The sequence below is a fragment of the Manis pentadactyla genome, chromosome X (assembly GCF_030020395.1).
Source record: "Manis pentadactyla isolate mManPen7 chromosome X, mManPen7.hap1, whole genome shotgun sequence".
NCBI classification, from domain to species: domain Eukaryota; kingdom Metazoa; phylum Chordata; class Mammalia; order Pholidota; family Manidae; genus Manis; species Manis pentadactyla.
The window spans coordinates 39106775-39123281 of NC_080038.1; the positions used below are offsets into that span (position 1 = coordinate 39106775).

General features: G+C 40.9%; 1 protein-coding gene across 13 annotated transcripts in view; it reads left to right on the top strand.

Annotated features, from left to right (window-relative positions):
• Positions 1-12483: 12483 nt before the first annotated feature.
• KDM6A (lysine demethylase 6A) overlaps positions 12484-16507 on the top strand; it is a 267811-nt gene continuing 263787 nt past the window's right edge. For 4 of the 13 annotated variants that reach the window (XM_057495770.1, XM_057495771.1, XM_057495769.1 and 1 more), the window contains exons 1-2: positions 12485-13284; positions 13501-13564. In XM_057495770.1, the coding sequence (XP_057351753.1) occupies positions 13124-13284; positions 13501-13564 (225 nt within the window). In that variant the 5' untranslated portion in view covers positions 12485-13123. Of the gene's footprint in view, positions 13285-13500; positions 13565-16507 lie in introns of all 13 variants that reach the window. The other 9 variants (XM_036907474.2, XM_036907476.2, XM_036907473.2 and 6 more) reach the window with 4 other exon arrangements.

A 16507-nucleotide genomic window follows, 5' to 3' on the forward strand; every position in this document is an offset into this window, starting at 1 on the left:
ATTCATCAGTGATACTGGTCTGTAATTTTCTTTTTTGGTGGGTTCTTTGCCTGGTTTTGGTATTCGAGTGATGCTGGCTTCCTAGAATGAGTTTGAAAGTATTCCCTCCTCTCCTATTTTTTGGAAAACTTTAAGGAGAATGGGTATTATGTCTTCTCTATGTCTGATAAAATTCATCAGTGAATAAATCTGGCCCTGGGGTTTTGTTCTTGAGTAGTTTTTTGATTACCAATTCAATTTCGTTGCTGGTAATTGCTTTCTTTAGATTTTCTGTTTCTTCCTTGGTCAGTCTTGGAAGGTTGTATTTTTCTAGGAAGTTGTCCATTTCTTCTAGGTTTTCCAGCTTGACAGCATATAGATTTTCATAGTATTCTCTAATAATTCTTTGTATTTCTGTGGTATCCACCCTGATTTTTCCTTTCTCATTTCTGATTCTGTTTATGTGTGTAGATTCCCTTTTTCTCTTAATAAGTCTGACTAGAGGCTTATCTATTTTGTTTATTTTCTTAAAGAACCAGCTCTTGGTTTCATTGATTTTTTTCTATTGTTGTATTCTTCTCAATTTTATTTATTTTTTCTCTGATCTTTATTATGTCCCTCCTTCCTTTGACTTCTGGCCTCATTTGTTCTTCTTTTTCGGTTTCAATAATTGTGACATTAGACTATTCATTTGGGATTTTTCTTCCTTGTTTAAATAGGCCTGGGTTGTTATATACTTTCCTCTTAGAAGTGCCTTCACTGTGTCCCACAGAAGTTGGGGCTTTGTGCTGTTGTTGTCATTTGTGTCCATATATTTCTTGATCTTTTAATTTGGTCATTGATTCATTGATTATTTAGGAGCATGTTGTTAAGCCTCCATGTGTTTGTGAGCCTTTTTGTTTTCTTTGTACAACTTATTTCTAGTTTTATACCTTCGTGTTCTGAGAAGTTGGTTGGTAGAATTTCAATCTTTTTGAATATACTGAGGCTCTTTTTGTGGCCTAATATGTAGCCTATTCTGGAGAATGTTCCATGTGCACTTGAGAAGAATGTGTATCCTGCTGCTTTTGGGTGTAGAGTTCTTTACATGTCTGTTAGGTCCATCTGTTCTAGTGTGTTGTTCAGTGCCTCTGTGTCTTTACTTATTTTCTGTCTGGTGGATCTGTCCTTTGGAGTGAGTGGTGTGTTGAAGTCTCCTAGAATGAATGCATTGCATTCTATTTCCTCCTTTAGTTCTGTTAGTATTTGTTTAACATATGTCGGTGCTCCTGTATTGGGTGCATATATATTTATAATGGTTATATCCTCTTGTTGGACTGACCCCTTCATCATTATGTAATGTCCTTCTTTATCTCTTGTTACTTTCTTTGTTTTGAAGTCTATTTTGTCTGATAGAAGTACTGCAACACCTGCTTTTTTCTGCCTATTATTTGCATGAGATATCTTTTTCCATCCCTTTACTTTTAGTTTGTGTATGTCTTTGGGTTTGAGGTGAGTCTCTTTTATGCAGGATATAGATGGGCCTTGCTTTTTCATCCATTCTATTACTCTGTGTCTTTTGATTGGTGCATTCAGTCCATTTACATTTAGGGTGATTATCGATATATATGTACTTATTGCCATTGCTGGCTTTAGATTCGTGGTTACCAAGGGCTCAAGCATAGCTTCTTTACTATCTTACTGTTTAACTTAACTCGCTTATTAAGCCATTATAAACACAGTGTGATGATTCTTTATTTCTCTCCCTTCCTATTCCTCCTCCTCCACTCTTTATATGTTAGGTGTTTTATTCTGTATTCTTTTGTGTTTCCTTTGACTGCTGTTGTGAATAGTGGATTTTATTTTTTGCCTTTCGGTAGTATTTGTTTGGTCTGCTTTCTTTGGTATGATTTTATTTTCTCTGGTGATGTCTATTTAGCCTTAGGTGTGCTCCCATGTAGAGCAGTCCCTTTCAAATATTCTGTATAGGTGGTTTGTGGAAGGCAAATTCCCTCAACTTTTACTTCTCTGGGAGTTGTTTAATCCCTCCTTCATATTTAATGGTAATCATGCTGGATAAAGTATTCTTGGTTCTAGTCCCTTCCTTTTCATTACATTAAATATGTCATGCCATTCTCTTCTGGCCTGTAAGGTTTCTGTTGAGAAGTCTGATGATAGCCTGATGGGTTTTCCTTTGTAGGTGATCTTTTTTCTCTCTCTGGCTGCCTTTAGTACTCTGTCCTTGTCTTTGATCTTTGCCATTTTAATTATTATATGTCTTGGTGTTGTCCTCCTTGGGTCCCTTGTGTTGGGAGATCTGTGGGCTTCCATGGTCTGAGAGACTATTTCCTCCCCTAGTTTGGGGAAGTTTTCAGCAATTATTTCTTCAAAGACTCTTTCTATCCCTTTTTCTCTCTCTTCTTCTTCTGGTACCTCTATAATGCAGATATTGTTCTTTTTGGATTGGTCTCACAGTTCTCTTAATATTCTTTCATTCCTGGAGATCCTTTTATCTCTCTCTGCCTCATCTTCTCTGTGTTCCTGTTGTCTGATTTCTATTCCATTAATGGCCTCTTGCACCTCATCCAGTCTGCTCTTAAGTCCTTCCAGAGTTTGTTTCATTTCTGTAATCTCCCTCTTGCCTTCATCCCTTAACTCTTGCATATTTCTCTGCAGGTCCATCAGCATGGTTATGACCTTCATTTTGAATTATTTTTCAGGAAGATTGGCCCTCTATCTGGGATTGTCTGGGTGATTCTTGACTGGACTAGGTTGTTCTGCCTTTTCATGGCAATAAAGGTAGTTGTAGGCAGGTGGCATGTGTGTCAACTGGGAGAACAAAGTCCCTTTCTGCTTGCTGGTTGCCTTGCCCATCTCTCCTGTCTTTGTAGGTTACCTGCACACTGAGAGCAGCCTGAAGGTTAATCCCCTGAGCTGCCATGGGTGGGTCAGCCCTTGGGGTAGCCCAGAGCTCTGCGGGGAGTGGCAGGTGCACCGGGTGTGTTCTCCTGTGAGAACGGCGCTCCTTTGCACCTTGCCATGGCTTCCTTTATCTGTGCTGGGCAGCTGCACACTAGCGGCAGCCTCTGCATCTGGCCCGGGTAGCTGCATGCTGGGAGAAGACTCTGGGTTGTTGCTGTAGGCGCGGCCACTCTCCGGCTGCTCCACAGCTGTAGCAGGCCAGCTCCGGTGGTGGGAATGAATGGTAGGCTGCTTATTGCCGTGAGGATCTTCAGAGCTGAGTTGCCAACCAGGGGGTTAGGGTGCCTGAACTTCCTCAGGATTCCCAGCCTGCTGGACTGAGTGTGCCAGGATGATTCTGTCCAGCTGTTAAGCCCCTGTCCCTTTAAGAGTTTTAGAAGCACTCGCTTTCTTTTGTTCCATGGGAACTGGCTGTGGGGACCCGCTTGCAGATTTAACTTTTCTGTTTCTCTAATATCAAGCACACCATGGAATGTGTGTCTGCTCCTGGGAGAATTTTATTTGTATCTTTTTACTAATATAAAATTAACTCTTAAAAAAAATTAACTCTTTTGCCTGATTAATGCTTTTTGTCATGATGTTCTAATATTGCCAACTCTTTCCCTTCTCCCTCCTATTTTTGGTCTGCATTTTTCTAATATGTCCTTGACTTTTTTTACTTAATAACATATTATGTCAGTTTTTTTAATGGTATGTGTCCTGTAACTAGATTATACTAAAATTTATTTTACAAAACAAAGTCTTTTTATAAGGGATTTACATTTTAAAATTCTTAAATCTTTGCTTTTATGACATTTTGCTCTGTGACATTCTGTCCATTTTGTTTTTAGTTTCATTTTTATCTTCTCCACTGTTTTATTTTATTAGTTGAAAGCAGCTAACTGGAGGAAGGGAAAACTTGGACTTTTTACTACATCTTTCTATTTCATGAATTGATACAGTAAATATGTTAGTGAGTACGTACCTGGTAAAACTTTTAGGTTTTTCAAAAGCTTACTTTAACTAACTTTATATAATTGTTGCATCCAAAGAGAAATGGCGTATTTTGAATCATGCTTTTGAGATAGAGAATTTAGTATACTTTCCCTTTGCTTTATTCCCCATTCCAACCCATGAAAATGTTAATGGGTTTTAGATTTATATACTTTTATCACTATTTTAAAAATGCAGAATCTAATCTGGGGAAAAAAAGCCCTGAGATTTTGATTTAGTTTTATAATTAGAGCTGGTGCAATTATGTAGATGTACTTCCCTTTTGACTTGATAATGCTCCCTTCCATGACTTCCCCATTCTTGAGCCCCCCCTTTTTTTTTTTACTTCATCTTGGTTAGTTGAAAAATATTGTAAAGCAATTTTTTCAATAAGGTGATATATTTTACAATCTCATTATTAGCAGAGAGTGTTTTTCTGACAGCTCTATACCTAAAAGGCAACTGAGATATATATTATATTTTGGGGTCATAAATTATTCTAAAACTCCAGATATGAGAAGTCAGACAGACTGATGTTTGTTTTATCTGGGCAATCTGATTTCATTTCTTGCTTGAACAATTATAGATACTTTTAATATTGTAGCTTAAAACTTTTGCCATGATGTGTCCAGCTGTGTGTCCCTTTTCAATGGCTTTTCCTAGAACGTAGGACTCTTTAATCAACATACACTGTTTTTCAACAGAGGGAAATTTTTTTATTTTTATTAGGTCTTTTCCATTTGCCTTTGTTCCTGTTTTAGGAACACAAATTATCCGTATGTTGGTTCTCTATTTCTCTATAGCTATTACCTTCTCTCTCATTGTTTCCATCTCTGATTTCTACATTCCATTTTATTTCTTAGCATCAGCTTTGTTCTTGACGCCGAATTCAATATCTTGGCAGATAAATGCTCCTCTTTACTGTCTGCAATGTATACTTTCATTTTGTTTCTGCTTTTTTAGAGTAGCTGTTCAGATTCCTTCCCTGTCTTTTCACCTCACCTCATTGCATTTTCATCTCAGTCCCACCTGTTCATTGCTTGTTTTTTTTTCACAGAAGTTTTAAGGATGTTAACAGGTTTCTAAAATTTTCTTGTGGACCCTGGTAAAGAAGAGTTCTCATTTCCTCTGATTCCTCTGATTTCTCTAGATGCTGTGCTCTTTCCCTGGCTCTGTGTTAAATATTCTCCTTACCCTCAAATAAGATAACTTTCCTGTGGGCTCCATATCTGTCTACAGGCAAATGATCTGGTTACCCTTGGGTCTACCATCTGTCTATGGAAGTAGTGGCAGAATCTCAATGTCAAGTGTATAGCTGGAGGGTACATTAATGTCCACACAGTCTGACTTCATTCTTAAGGTTTTTGACAGGATCGGCTATATAATTTGTAGGAAAATTATATGAAAAATGAGAATGTGGGCCCCTTGTTCAAAAATTAAGAATTTCAAGATGGTGCCAGGAGAGCATTAAACCAAACATGGGGCCCTTCTTATCATGGGGCCATTGTGTGATTGCACAGGTTGTACTCTCATGAATCTGGCCATGGTTATGGGGACTGCACCTCCTTCAATGCAATGTAAGTCTCCTTCCCTTTCCTCCCACTTCTTCCTGTTTCCTACCCACTTGTTTTATCGATCTGCCCAGATAATAGGAAATGGAGGGCTAGGGGATATGAAGTGGAGGTGAAGGTTGGAATCAGCCTTCTGGTGAAGAGCCTCTCCATTGTTCTACTACTGTCAATTGTGTCACATCTTAGGGTAGAGAAACTGCCATTGGTTTAGGCACCAAGCCTGTGAGTTGGGAGACAGATGGTGGGTCATCAGGGGACAGGGTGTGAGCCTTAAATAAGTGGTTTCTTACCTTTTTTGAAGCCAAGGTAAACCATGACTGGGAATTTATTAATCCAGCCATTTAGGACCATCTGTCTCAGAATTAACACCACTCACCCAGATCCATATCTTAAGTTACCTATCAGATTTAGTCTTGGATATTATGAAATTTTGTCTTTTTCTCTGTATTTGAGGGGATTTTTGTTAGAAGTTAGGCCAGGATACATTTGGGGCCAAATAGCAACACACCATTTTATATTGGAAACCCCCACAGAATTTACTAAGCCACAGCTCGGCAAATTTTTCTATATAGGGCCAGACAGTAAATATTTTAGATTTTGCAGGCCAAGAGGCAAAATCAAAGATAATATGTAGGTACCTACATAAAAAGAGAGAAAACAGATTTCCACAAATATTTCATCATGAAATTAAAAATCTAATAGTAATAATTGAGTACAATTTTTGGTAATACAGGTTTACTAATGAGAAAATGGGATTCTTTGTTTTTGGAATACATTTTGCTTAGTTAGGGTTCAAAATTAGTATTCCGTATCATCAGATTAGTTTGCAAATGTTCATCTGTTAATGCAGATCTGTAATGGGATTTTATGTATTTTATTTTTGAAAATGTCTTTCCATACAGATAGGCACTGCCAAACACCAACATCAATCTATGTGCATAAGATTTTAATTGAGCATATTCACTGCATGGAAGGCATTTATAGAATTCTATTAGAGTATTCTCTTGATGTTTGCCTATTAGTATGTCATTACACTGAAGATTAATCACTTCCAATTGATGGTTAGGTAGACACCCTTCAATTGCACATTCAGATGAATTTTGAAATATGGAAATTTCCTTTGCACTTGCATTGAGGTCTGAAAAATGTCGCATGGAACTGTAGTTTGAGCTTGGAAAAATGAACCTGATGCAAATTTGTTAGGTGTAGATAATTTGCTTCTTATTTATAACTTTTGATAGCACAAAAGTGTATAAAGTAGCTTGACATTACTTGTTATTCAAGCAATGTTAGTTGTCATCAAAATGACTTTACTGTTGTATATATTTCATTCACAAGTGTTGTTTTACCTTGTAATTGGTGGAATTCATTAAGACAAATTATTAAGTCTCCAACAAAAGCTAATTTCCAAAGCCATTCATAGCCTGATAATGGTGGCTGAAAGCTGTTCTTATTAAAAATTTTTCAATTTTGGTCCTGAGCTCAAAAGATCACAATAGAACTTTGACAGTTCTAAGACATTGATCTGCTATGTGGTAAGACAAGTTCAGGATATTCAGTTTCTACTTCTGATAAAAATTCACAGAACTGTTGATGGTTAAGTCCATAAGAGTGAATAAAATTATGATTGATATTACTAATTCAATAACACTGTAAGTTCAAATATTACCATAAAGTAATTACTGATGAATAATACAATGAATAGTCAGGGTTTAAACACCGTACACTTCCACAAGTTTTGTAATTTGTTCAAATAAGTGTTTTTCTGCTTTACAGATATTTTTACTACCATCAATTTTAACACATCTTAGCAGGTTCCACTTCATGTTGTATTGAATCAGTGCTTTTTCAGCTTCTTTGAGAATATTTTCCCCTGCAGTTGATCCAGGCAGACTCTTCACAGAGCCTAATTCTTTAGTCACTTCACAGAGCCTAATTCTTTAGTCACTTCAAACAAGGCACTGACTCCTCAAATAAACAAAAACTGAGTAGTATCAGTATCTCAAATAAACAAAAACTGAGTAGTATCAGTATCTCTGTTAACTCATGAAGAGCCAAGGAAAACCACTCAGGTAATTGCCTTGTTTTAAAATCAACTATTGATATTGCTCCCAGTGTGTTCAACTCCTCAAGCAACTGCTCTAGCTGAAAGTCTAATATTTTCTTTGGACATATTACTTTGGCTATTGCAATCAAAAGCAATTTAATCAAACAAATTTTCTTGTTTGGCTAAGAAATGAGCCACTTAGAAAATTACTTTGGTTGCAGTCTCATTTTCATGAATAAATTCTGCTGTGATGAAATATTATCTTAAATTCTCTAACTGTTCTGATTGTTGCTTTCCTATTAGTTGGGAATATTGTGATGAGTGTAATCTGATAATATTGACATAAATTGTATTGTTTTAGCAAAGCTATAGTGTTATTGCATAATAAATGCTTTGCTATCAAATTTGATAATAAAATAATCCACACTCCATTGTGCCTTAAAAACATGACATTTGAAGTCCATTTTTTTTGTTTTGACATGATAGGCATGTACTGGTAATTAAATAAAAAAACATCAGTGTTACATGCATGGCACTGGAAACTCTGCCAAGTTACAACAGCATCACTGTGATTTGTGTAGGTCACTAAGCAGCATTGTGAAGCAATGAGAACACTATACACATTCTCTATTGCAACTATTCAACTCTGTTGCTTTATGAAAGTAGCCACAGATAATACATAAATGAATATGACCATGTTCCAATAAAACTTTATGGATACCAAAATTTGAATTAATGCAATTTTGATGTGTGATGAAATAGCTGTACAAATAAGGTGGCTGGCTGGATTTGGCCTGCAGGTTATAGTTTTCTGACCCCTGGTCTAGGAAAAGGGCTAGACCAGCTGGCTAGCCAATATTCACTGTGCTTAATGCCAGATACTGAGCCCAGGTGAAAGGGAATCTCCTGTTTAAAGCAGCAGCACTAACACTGATAGCAATTCCACAGTCATTATTTCTGTGCCTAAAATCACTATAATGGCTGGTATAATTCTTTATTATGTCTTTCTAGAGTCTTCATGTTACTGCCGGATTTTCCAATTTTAACTCCCAATTCTTTCCTTACTCTTTTGGTCATAGCTATACTCAACTTTTTGAATTTACTAGAATTCTCATATTCTTAGGCTTCTGTGCTTTTGCAGTTATGTTGTTGCCTCTGCCTGGAACACATGCACCCCCATACCCACCCATCAGCAACTACCAATCCATCTAGGAGCTTTGTCTGGGCCTTCTAGGCTGATGAAGATGCCTCTTCTGAGCATTCATGGAAATGTGGGCAAAGCTTATAGCACTCAGCACTCATAGTGTAGAATTTATTTATACAACTCTCCAAATTAGAGTTCAGGACAGGGATCATGTCGCTTTGGGAAATTTTTAGTCATTACTTCTTTGCATATTTTGGGAGTCCCCACCTATTTCTCCTCTCCTGGGTCTCTGATGACACAAGTGTTAGGTCTTTTGTTTAAGTTTCACAGCTCCGTGAGGCTCTGTTTATTATTTTTTTCAGTCTATTTTCTCTCTATTGTCCATATTGGGTAATTCCTATTGTTTTGTCTTGAAGTTCACTGATTCTTTCCTTGTCCCTTCCATTCTGATGTTGAGCTCAAACACTGAGTTTTTAATTTTGGTTATTTTATTTTTCAGTTCTAAAATTTCCATTTGGTTCTCCTTTGTATTTTCTATTTCTTTGCTGAAACTCTACTTCTCTGCTGAGACTTTCTAGTTTTTCAATTGTTTCAAATGGGTTTGCAATTGATCATTGAAAAATTTTTATGATGGCTGCTTTAAAATCCTTGTCAGACAATTTAAACATTGGATTCACCTTACTGATCACATTTGTTGTCTTTTCTAGAGTTGTGATTACCTTGGTTCTTGGATGAGTGATTTTTTAATTGAAAGCTGGACATTTTGTGTATTATGTTACAGGACTCTAGATCCTATCTAGATCTTGTTTTAGCAGGCCTCTACTGACATCACTCTGGGAAGGGAAAACACTGCCTTATTATTGTCAGTACGGGTGGAAGTCCAGGTTCCCCACTCAACCTTGGTTGACACTAGTGGAAGGAGAGAGTCTCCTTGTTACTGCTGGGTGTAGATGGGAGTTTTGGCTCCCTACTAGGCCTTCACTGATACCATCCTGGCTGGGGGTGTACGAGTGTCTCATTATTGGTTCTCACAGTTTTCACTAACACCATGGGAGTGGTGGCCTTGTTACCACTGGACAGTGGTGAAAGTCTTGACTCTCCAGTAGGCTTCTTCTGACACCAACTCAGCAGGGAGGGGGAGTGATGCCTCATTACTGCTGGGTTAGGGTGGAAGTCTAATCTCCACCTGTGGTGGTGGTGATAGGGGGTTTTGAGGTGCCTCACTACAGCCTGGTGGGTGTGGGAGTCTCAGTTCTTTCCAGAAGAGGTCCCAAAACTATTCTGATAACTTAAGTTTTTATAATAACTTAAACTCTATCTTAACTTTTCTCCCTATCACCTCGCAACCCTTACCCTGTATTTATTGTCATCATTGTGTTTGGACATCAGCAGGATAATCTTAATGACACTGGTTAGAGCTGGGTGACATACTGCAGAATGGCTTCTGTGCTAGCCTAATTTACAGACAGCCTATTCCATTTTATCTAGGTATGTATTTCAATAAATTATGCACTTTTAACACCAGACCCCAGAAGAGAAGAAAAAGACCCTGCCTGCTAGATCCTCATGTCTGGGGACTCTTATGATTTGGGCCTTCTTTTCCTGGCTGGGTAGTGCTGGAGGTAGGTAGGACATTGATGGTTCCTGCAAAACACTACTTGCTTTCTTGGACCACCATTTTCAGTTAATTGGTTTACTTTTGGGGCATTTGCAGATTGGGCCTCAGTAGACTAGTGGCTATATTTTCTCCTTTTCACAGATGAGGGAACTGAAGCTCAAACCTAGATCTGTATGATGCCACAATTCATGCTTCTTTGGCTCAACTGCTCTGCCTTTCATATGGGTTTTCAGATTCACATTTCATAGAAATTATAAAATAATTTCTCATTTCCCATTTCTCTTTCCAGTGAGGTCCTAAACCTTGGAGGCTTATACCTATTATACATTTCTTTAACAGATGATAAACTATTAGAGATCTAAAAAATTACACAGTGATATAAGGACTCATGTCACTGTATAAAAATTGTCTCATGCTTAATGATGGAGGATGGTTATCTGTAGTTGGACTAGACTTAGAATTCTGGCTCAGAGGGCAAGTAACTTTCCCAAGGTCACAGAGCCAGCACAGAGTAAGGATTTGTGTCTAGGTCTGCCTGACTCAGACTCCATCCATTGCATCCATTCAGTGCAATTCTGCTTCTATAACCTAGTAATGATTATGTGGTGGGAAAGGAGGTTTTGGAGGGCTGGGGTGGGTAGCCTTATAATTCTTGGAAAGGGCCTGAGTCAAGAACTGCCAATTCCAGGAAGACGGCCAAATAATGGTCGAATTTGTGTGTGTGTGTGTGTGTGTGTGTGGTGGTGGGGAAACAGTGGTGTCAAAATTTCCCAGGCTTTGAAGGTCATCGTTTGTGACAAAGTTAACAATGCATGTGTTAATATAGCTGTAGAAAATATTCAGTCCTCTGTATTCACTCATTCAAATAAAACGGAATACCATAAAGAACAGAAGATGTCTCATAGAAAGTGATTAAACATGAAATGTAATTTATATAAAAGTAGTTTGTTAGGCTTGTTACTAGTCCCACGGGAACAATTTAAAACTGCGTTTGTGTGCAAAATCAGTTGGGATTTCCATGGCTTCTCCCTGAATACTGCTAGGATTACTAGACCAGCAGTGAATTGTCTTCCTTATATTTTGAAATCTGAGTTAAATATATCTTGTCTATAGGTTATATTATAAAAAACATATGAATCCATGTTTATAAAGGAAATCTTGTCTTCAAACCTTGTCAATTAGTATTTTCCTATCCCTGAAGATTGGAGGTATGCCCTGTAACAGATCTATTATGCAATGTATCTTTTAAAATTTGTTTTCTTTTAAAGAGTAATGGACCGAAAACATGCTTTCTTTTTCTCCCAATTATACTACGGATTGAAAGCCAGACTAGTGACTTTTATTTACTTCTGAGACAGTCAGAACAAGAAAAGTGTTATTGTTGTCTAAGACATGTTGTGGGGGGTAGAAAAGACTTTTGGGCTGCAAACTGTGATGAAGACCGTACTTAGGTCTTCTTTCAGGCCTGTCCACAAGCAGCCCCAACTCTTCCATTATAGGCCCCACTGAGATCCCAGCAACAGAAACAAATATTCTGTCAATTCCGCTTAACAATTTTTTGTCATTGTTTGTTCTTGCAATGCTACAACGAACTACTAATAAAACCCAAGTAGCACGAAAATTTGGCCCCAAAGTGCCGCCAACAGACCTTTGGCGGTGGGGAGCCGTGGTCAGCGAGCCATACCCCGTAGGCGACTCTTCATTCCCTCTGGCCGGGGTTCCGGAGGCCTTTCCCCCTTCACTTTCGGCGCGAGGGAGCGGGTCGGGGACGGGAGCGCAGGCCTGGCTTAGGGCGGCGCCTGAGCCGCGGGGAATAGGGACCGCAACAGCTCCCTGAGCGCGCTCTTCGCGGAGGCCATTATTTTCAGCGGTGCAAAGGTGTGCGCACCTTCCTCGGAAGGCGGAGGTAAGGGGCCGTGTGCCGCCTTCGGGCGACGCGACCCTTACCAGGCCCTATGGGGCCCGGGACCCCGGGAGAGCGGGACTGCGGGAGCCGCGGTCTGGGCTGACTCCCAAGCTCCCGGGCTTGAAAAAGCCATCCATGGCGTCCTTTCTCACTGCTCGCGCCCTCCGCTAGCAGTGCTGGACCTCGCCCTTCCCCACCTCCCCCTCCCCCTCCCCCTCCCCCTCCCCCTCGCTAGACCGCCGCGGCTCCCGAGGTGACACGGCCCGGACCCTCCATTCTCTGCCATAGTATATTTAACTGGCACAACCTAACCGCTGTTCCCTCTCAGTGCAACCCTTCCCGGCGGACAGACGGGCCCTGCAGCCAACCACCGGGCAGAATTGGCGTGCGTCCCGCTCCCCGAAGGTGGCGGCCTCGGTGGGCGGGGCTCGGGCAGCTAGCAAGTTAAGTGGAGCCACGGCTGACGTGAGTCAACAAAGGTCACGTGAGGTGAGCCGGCCGCGCGGATTGGCGGCGGTGGTTGGGCGGGGAGTGGGGGGGGGGTCACAGCAGCGGCGTGGGGTTCGCTGTGTGACACAATTACAACAACTTTGTGCTGGTGCCGGGGAAGTTTGTGTCTCCAGCGAATTCCCCTCGTGCCCCACAGCCCCGCGCGCTCCGGCCCTTCCCGCCGTCCCCTCCCGAGGCCGCCCCCCGCTTGCCCCCGTGATGTGACCCTACAGCGGGCCGCCACCGCTACCGACCCGGGGGCTCCGCGGCCCCTTTCGCCGCCGCCGCGTTGGGATTTTTCGTCGCTGCCGCCCGCGGCGGAGGAGGAGGCGGCGTTAAAGTTGGTGTGCTGGTCCCGTGCGGAGATTGGGGGCGTCGTTGCGGGCCCCGACCCGGGGGGGTGTCGGCGTTGGAGTTGTGAATTCGCTGCGTTTCCATGAAATCCTGCGGAGTGTCGCTCGCTACTGCCGCCGCCGCCGCCGCCGCTTTCGGTGATGAGGAAAAGAAAATGGCGGCGGGAAAAGCGAGCGGCGAGAGCGAGGAGGCGTCCCCCAGCCTGACAGCCGAGGAGAGGGAGGCGCTCGGCAGACTGGACAGGTACGCCCGCCGTTCCTCGCCGGGTCGGCTCCGGACGGGCTGGCGCCGCTTTCCGGGGAGGCCCGAGCGCTGCTCGCCTCTGGCGGCGGCGGCGGGGCGGGCACCCCGGCTTGGCGCTCTCCGTGCTGTATCCGCCGCCGGGGCCTCAGGCTCGGGCAGGTATGGGTCGGTGGCGCTCCCGGAGCTTTAACGAGCCTCCCGTGTCTCTCTCCACAGCCGCTTCTTCGGGTTCGTGAGATTTCATGAAGATGGCGCCAGGACGAAGGCCCTACTGGGCAAGGTAAGGTTGCCGCGGCCCGGAGCGCGGACACGGTCTCCCTGGCCGGGCCCCTGCTCGCCCGTGGCCCCGCGACCCTGCCCGCGCTCATTATGACCACGAACCAAGGCTGAGGGGCTTCCGGAAAACTATTTCCTGCCTGGGCTTTCCTCCCACCCCCGGCTGCCTCGATCGCTCCCTTCGAAATCGCCCTCTCCTCTCGTAGTTGGAGGAACAGAGACGGCAGTGCTTTTGGAGCCGAGCTCAACTGGGTGGGCAAAATTGCCTGTTCTTTTACGGCGTTTTGGGGATAGACCAGTGGTCTCCGTGGTGCCTGTTTAGATTCGAAGGATTGTAAATGTGTGCAGATTTCCCCAAATTTACCACTCACTTGCTCCCCATGATTTTATTATTTCCCTTCAGGCAGGCTGTTCGTAATGCCTACTGTTAACCAGGCGTTTTGGGCTTTCTTGTTTCCCTGCTCCCAGAAGGGGGAAGTTGCACGTAGCTTAGGGCAGTGACGAGTTTGCATCGGGCTGTTGACATGCATCTCGATGGGTGTGTGTTTTACCTGAAGTTAGGTGACTTGTTTACTTTTTGGGTCTTTCTCCTGTAGGAATCCTGCAGTTATTCGTGCATGTGTTTTCCTTTTGGAGCCTCGTTTCCTGTGTGTCTTATAGGGGAGGCCTGGGGGGATTCGGGGTGTAGTCTCTTGTTTATTTGTGTGGAAAGTTGTTGGTACTGTCATTTAGTTAAGTAATGGCTGCTCCTATCGGCCCAAGATGGCGGGACAGGGTGGGAGGAGAAAGTGAAGGGGGGGGTTTGAGGGAGGGAGGAGAGGTAAACATGGAAATAAATAGTAATGATGAATAGACCTCTCCTTCGGAGTGTGTACCTCGGTGGTGTTTGATAAAAAAATATCCAGGATTATTTGCATGCGGAATTCTTGTACCATTCTCAGGCTTGGCAGCAGCATGCCTACATAAGCTTGGTAAATGCTTATCAACCTGTAGCACATTTACTTACCCATCCATAAGCTATTGAACAAAGGCTGTGGAGTCTCTGCATCAGTTTGTGTCTTTTGACCAAAGTCTGATTGAAATGATATTTGTGTGCTTTCTAACTGGGACCGTAAAACTTGCTGTGCGATAGGTGTTGGATCCGTTAAACATTTCCGTTTCTAGCTGAAATAAGTAGGTTTGCATTTGACACCTAGTTTTATTGTTGTAATTGAGAAGGAAGTTTGCCTAGCATTTTACTCTTAAGTTGCTTTTTTAGAAAACAATTTAGTTCTGAATTTTTGTCTGTAGTTTGGGTTAGGAGAGTCACTAATTCCTTTTTAACTGTAATTACACTTGTTTTTGTTTCAGAGTAACTATATAGGGTTTTGATCACAAATAATGACCGGAAAGCTAAACAGAAATAATCTTTTTCAGTAAGCCCAGTCCCTTTGACTGATAAAGAAAACTTGAATTAAACTTTGACTATGTATTAATTGGCTTTATTAAAATTATCGCTGGAAAAATGAATAGTGACTAGCTCTGGAATGATTTAAGCATCAATGATTAAACCTTGAAATTTTTTCTCCTAGTACAAAGTATTTAAAAATACTTCGCAATTGTCAAAGCTGTTATTCCAAAAGATTAAACAAAGTATTTAAGTTTAAGGAGTATTTATTTTGGAGTGATGGCTGGTCTAATGGGGGTTAGTAAAATTGTTTCAGAGAAAATAAATTTGGAAAAGTTTGACTGAATCTAGTGCTTTTGGTTACCATAAAGAAGAAATAAATGAAATGTTTTATGTGGATAATGTGTAAAATGCTAATTGGTAATTTCATGTCTCAGAATGATTGTATTTAGGTGGATTCACAGTGGATGGTGCTTAACATTGGTTTTCAGATTGTAATATTAGGCTCTGCAGTTATTAATGCACTACTGAGTTTAAATTTTAAAGAACTGAACATTTAAAAAAATTTTTTGTGAGAGTGTACGTTACTTCTTTGATGTTTGAATACAGTAACACCTCATAAATGATGAAGTTACGAAGCTTCGTTAGGTTTTGGGGAAGAATTAAGGCTTCATAAAATACTGGCTAATTTGGTAAATTACCAAGTATTCTGTTGCGCTAAAGAAAAAAATTCTGCATTACTTCAGACTCAGTACTTGTGAGGTTCTACCTATTTAGGTCAAACTCATTAGTATTAACATTAAAACATTTGAGAGTGTGTGCTTGCAATCTCATGCAATTCCTGGTTCTATCCTGAACATACCAGTGAAATGTGTAATGTAAAGCTTGGCATTATATAACCTCCCACCATGTGTTTGAATTGGTTCTGAATGGAATGAATGAGGTAGAATCCTGCCATAGGAAGTATTGAGTTATTTAGTTTCATCCATCTTCTGAACAGTCCTGGGAAACGGATTTTTTTTTTGTGGAATGTTGAGCTGTGTTGTTTTCAGAATTCTTGTTCTTAGAAAGTCTTAAAAACAAGAGTTGGCTTTTTTTTGTGTGGTAGGTTCAGGCTACTTAACCTTTGGGCAGATAATGGAATTGAATAACTCCCAGGATTCTCTTTTTAGCTATGATTTGTGTCATCCTCCCCCAACACAAATTCAGTTTTCACCTTGAATAATTTTTTCTTTCTAACATAAATTTAGATATTATTACTTGTTTTCAGAAATTCTTATTCCTCTATATATTACTGGATTGTCCTACAAGTTTTTAAATTCAAATTTGTATGTTTTAAAGAAGGTAACTTTTGACTTAAAAGCTTTTGAAAGTTTAAAACATTTAATAAATGTCTTTTACTTGCCCCTAAACTTATGTTATTTTTCCAGGTGTGAGGATACTTTATCCAAACTGCTGATTTCACTTAGTCTCTGAATGTTTTTGTAAGATTCATTTCTATTAGAGTTAGTCAAACAGTTTTTGTATGATTGCCATTCAATATACAATGCTTGAGATCTG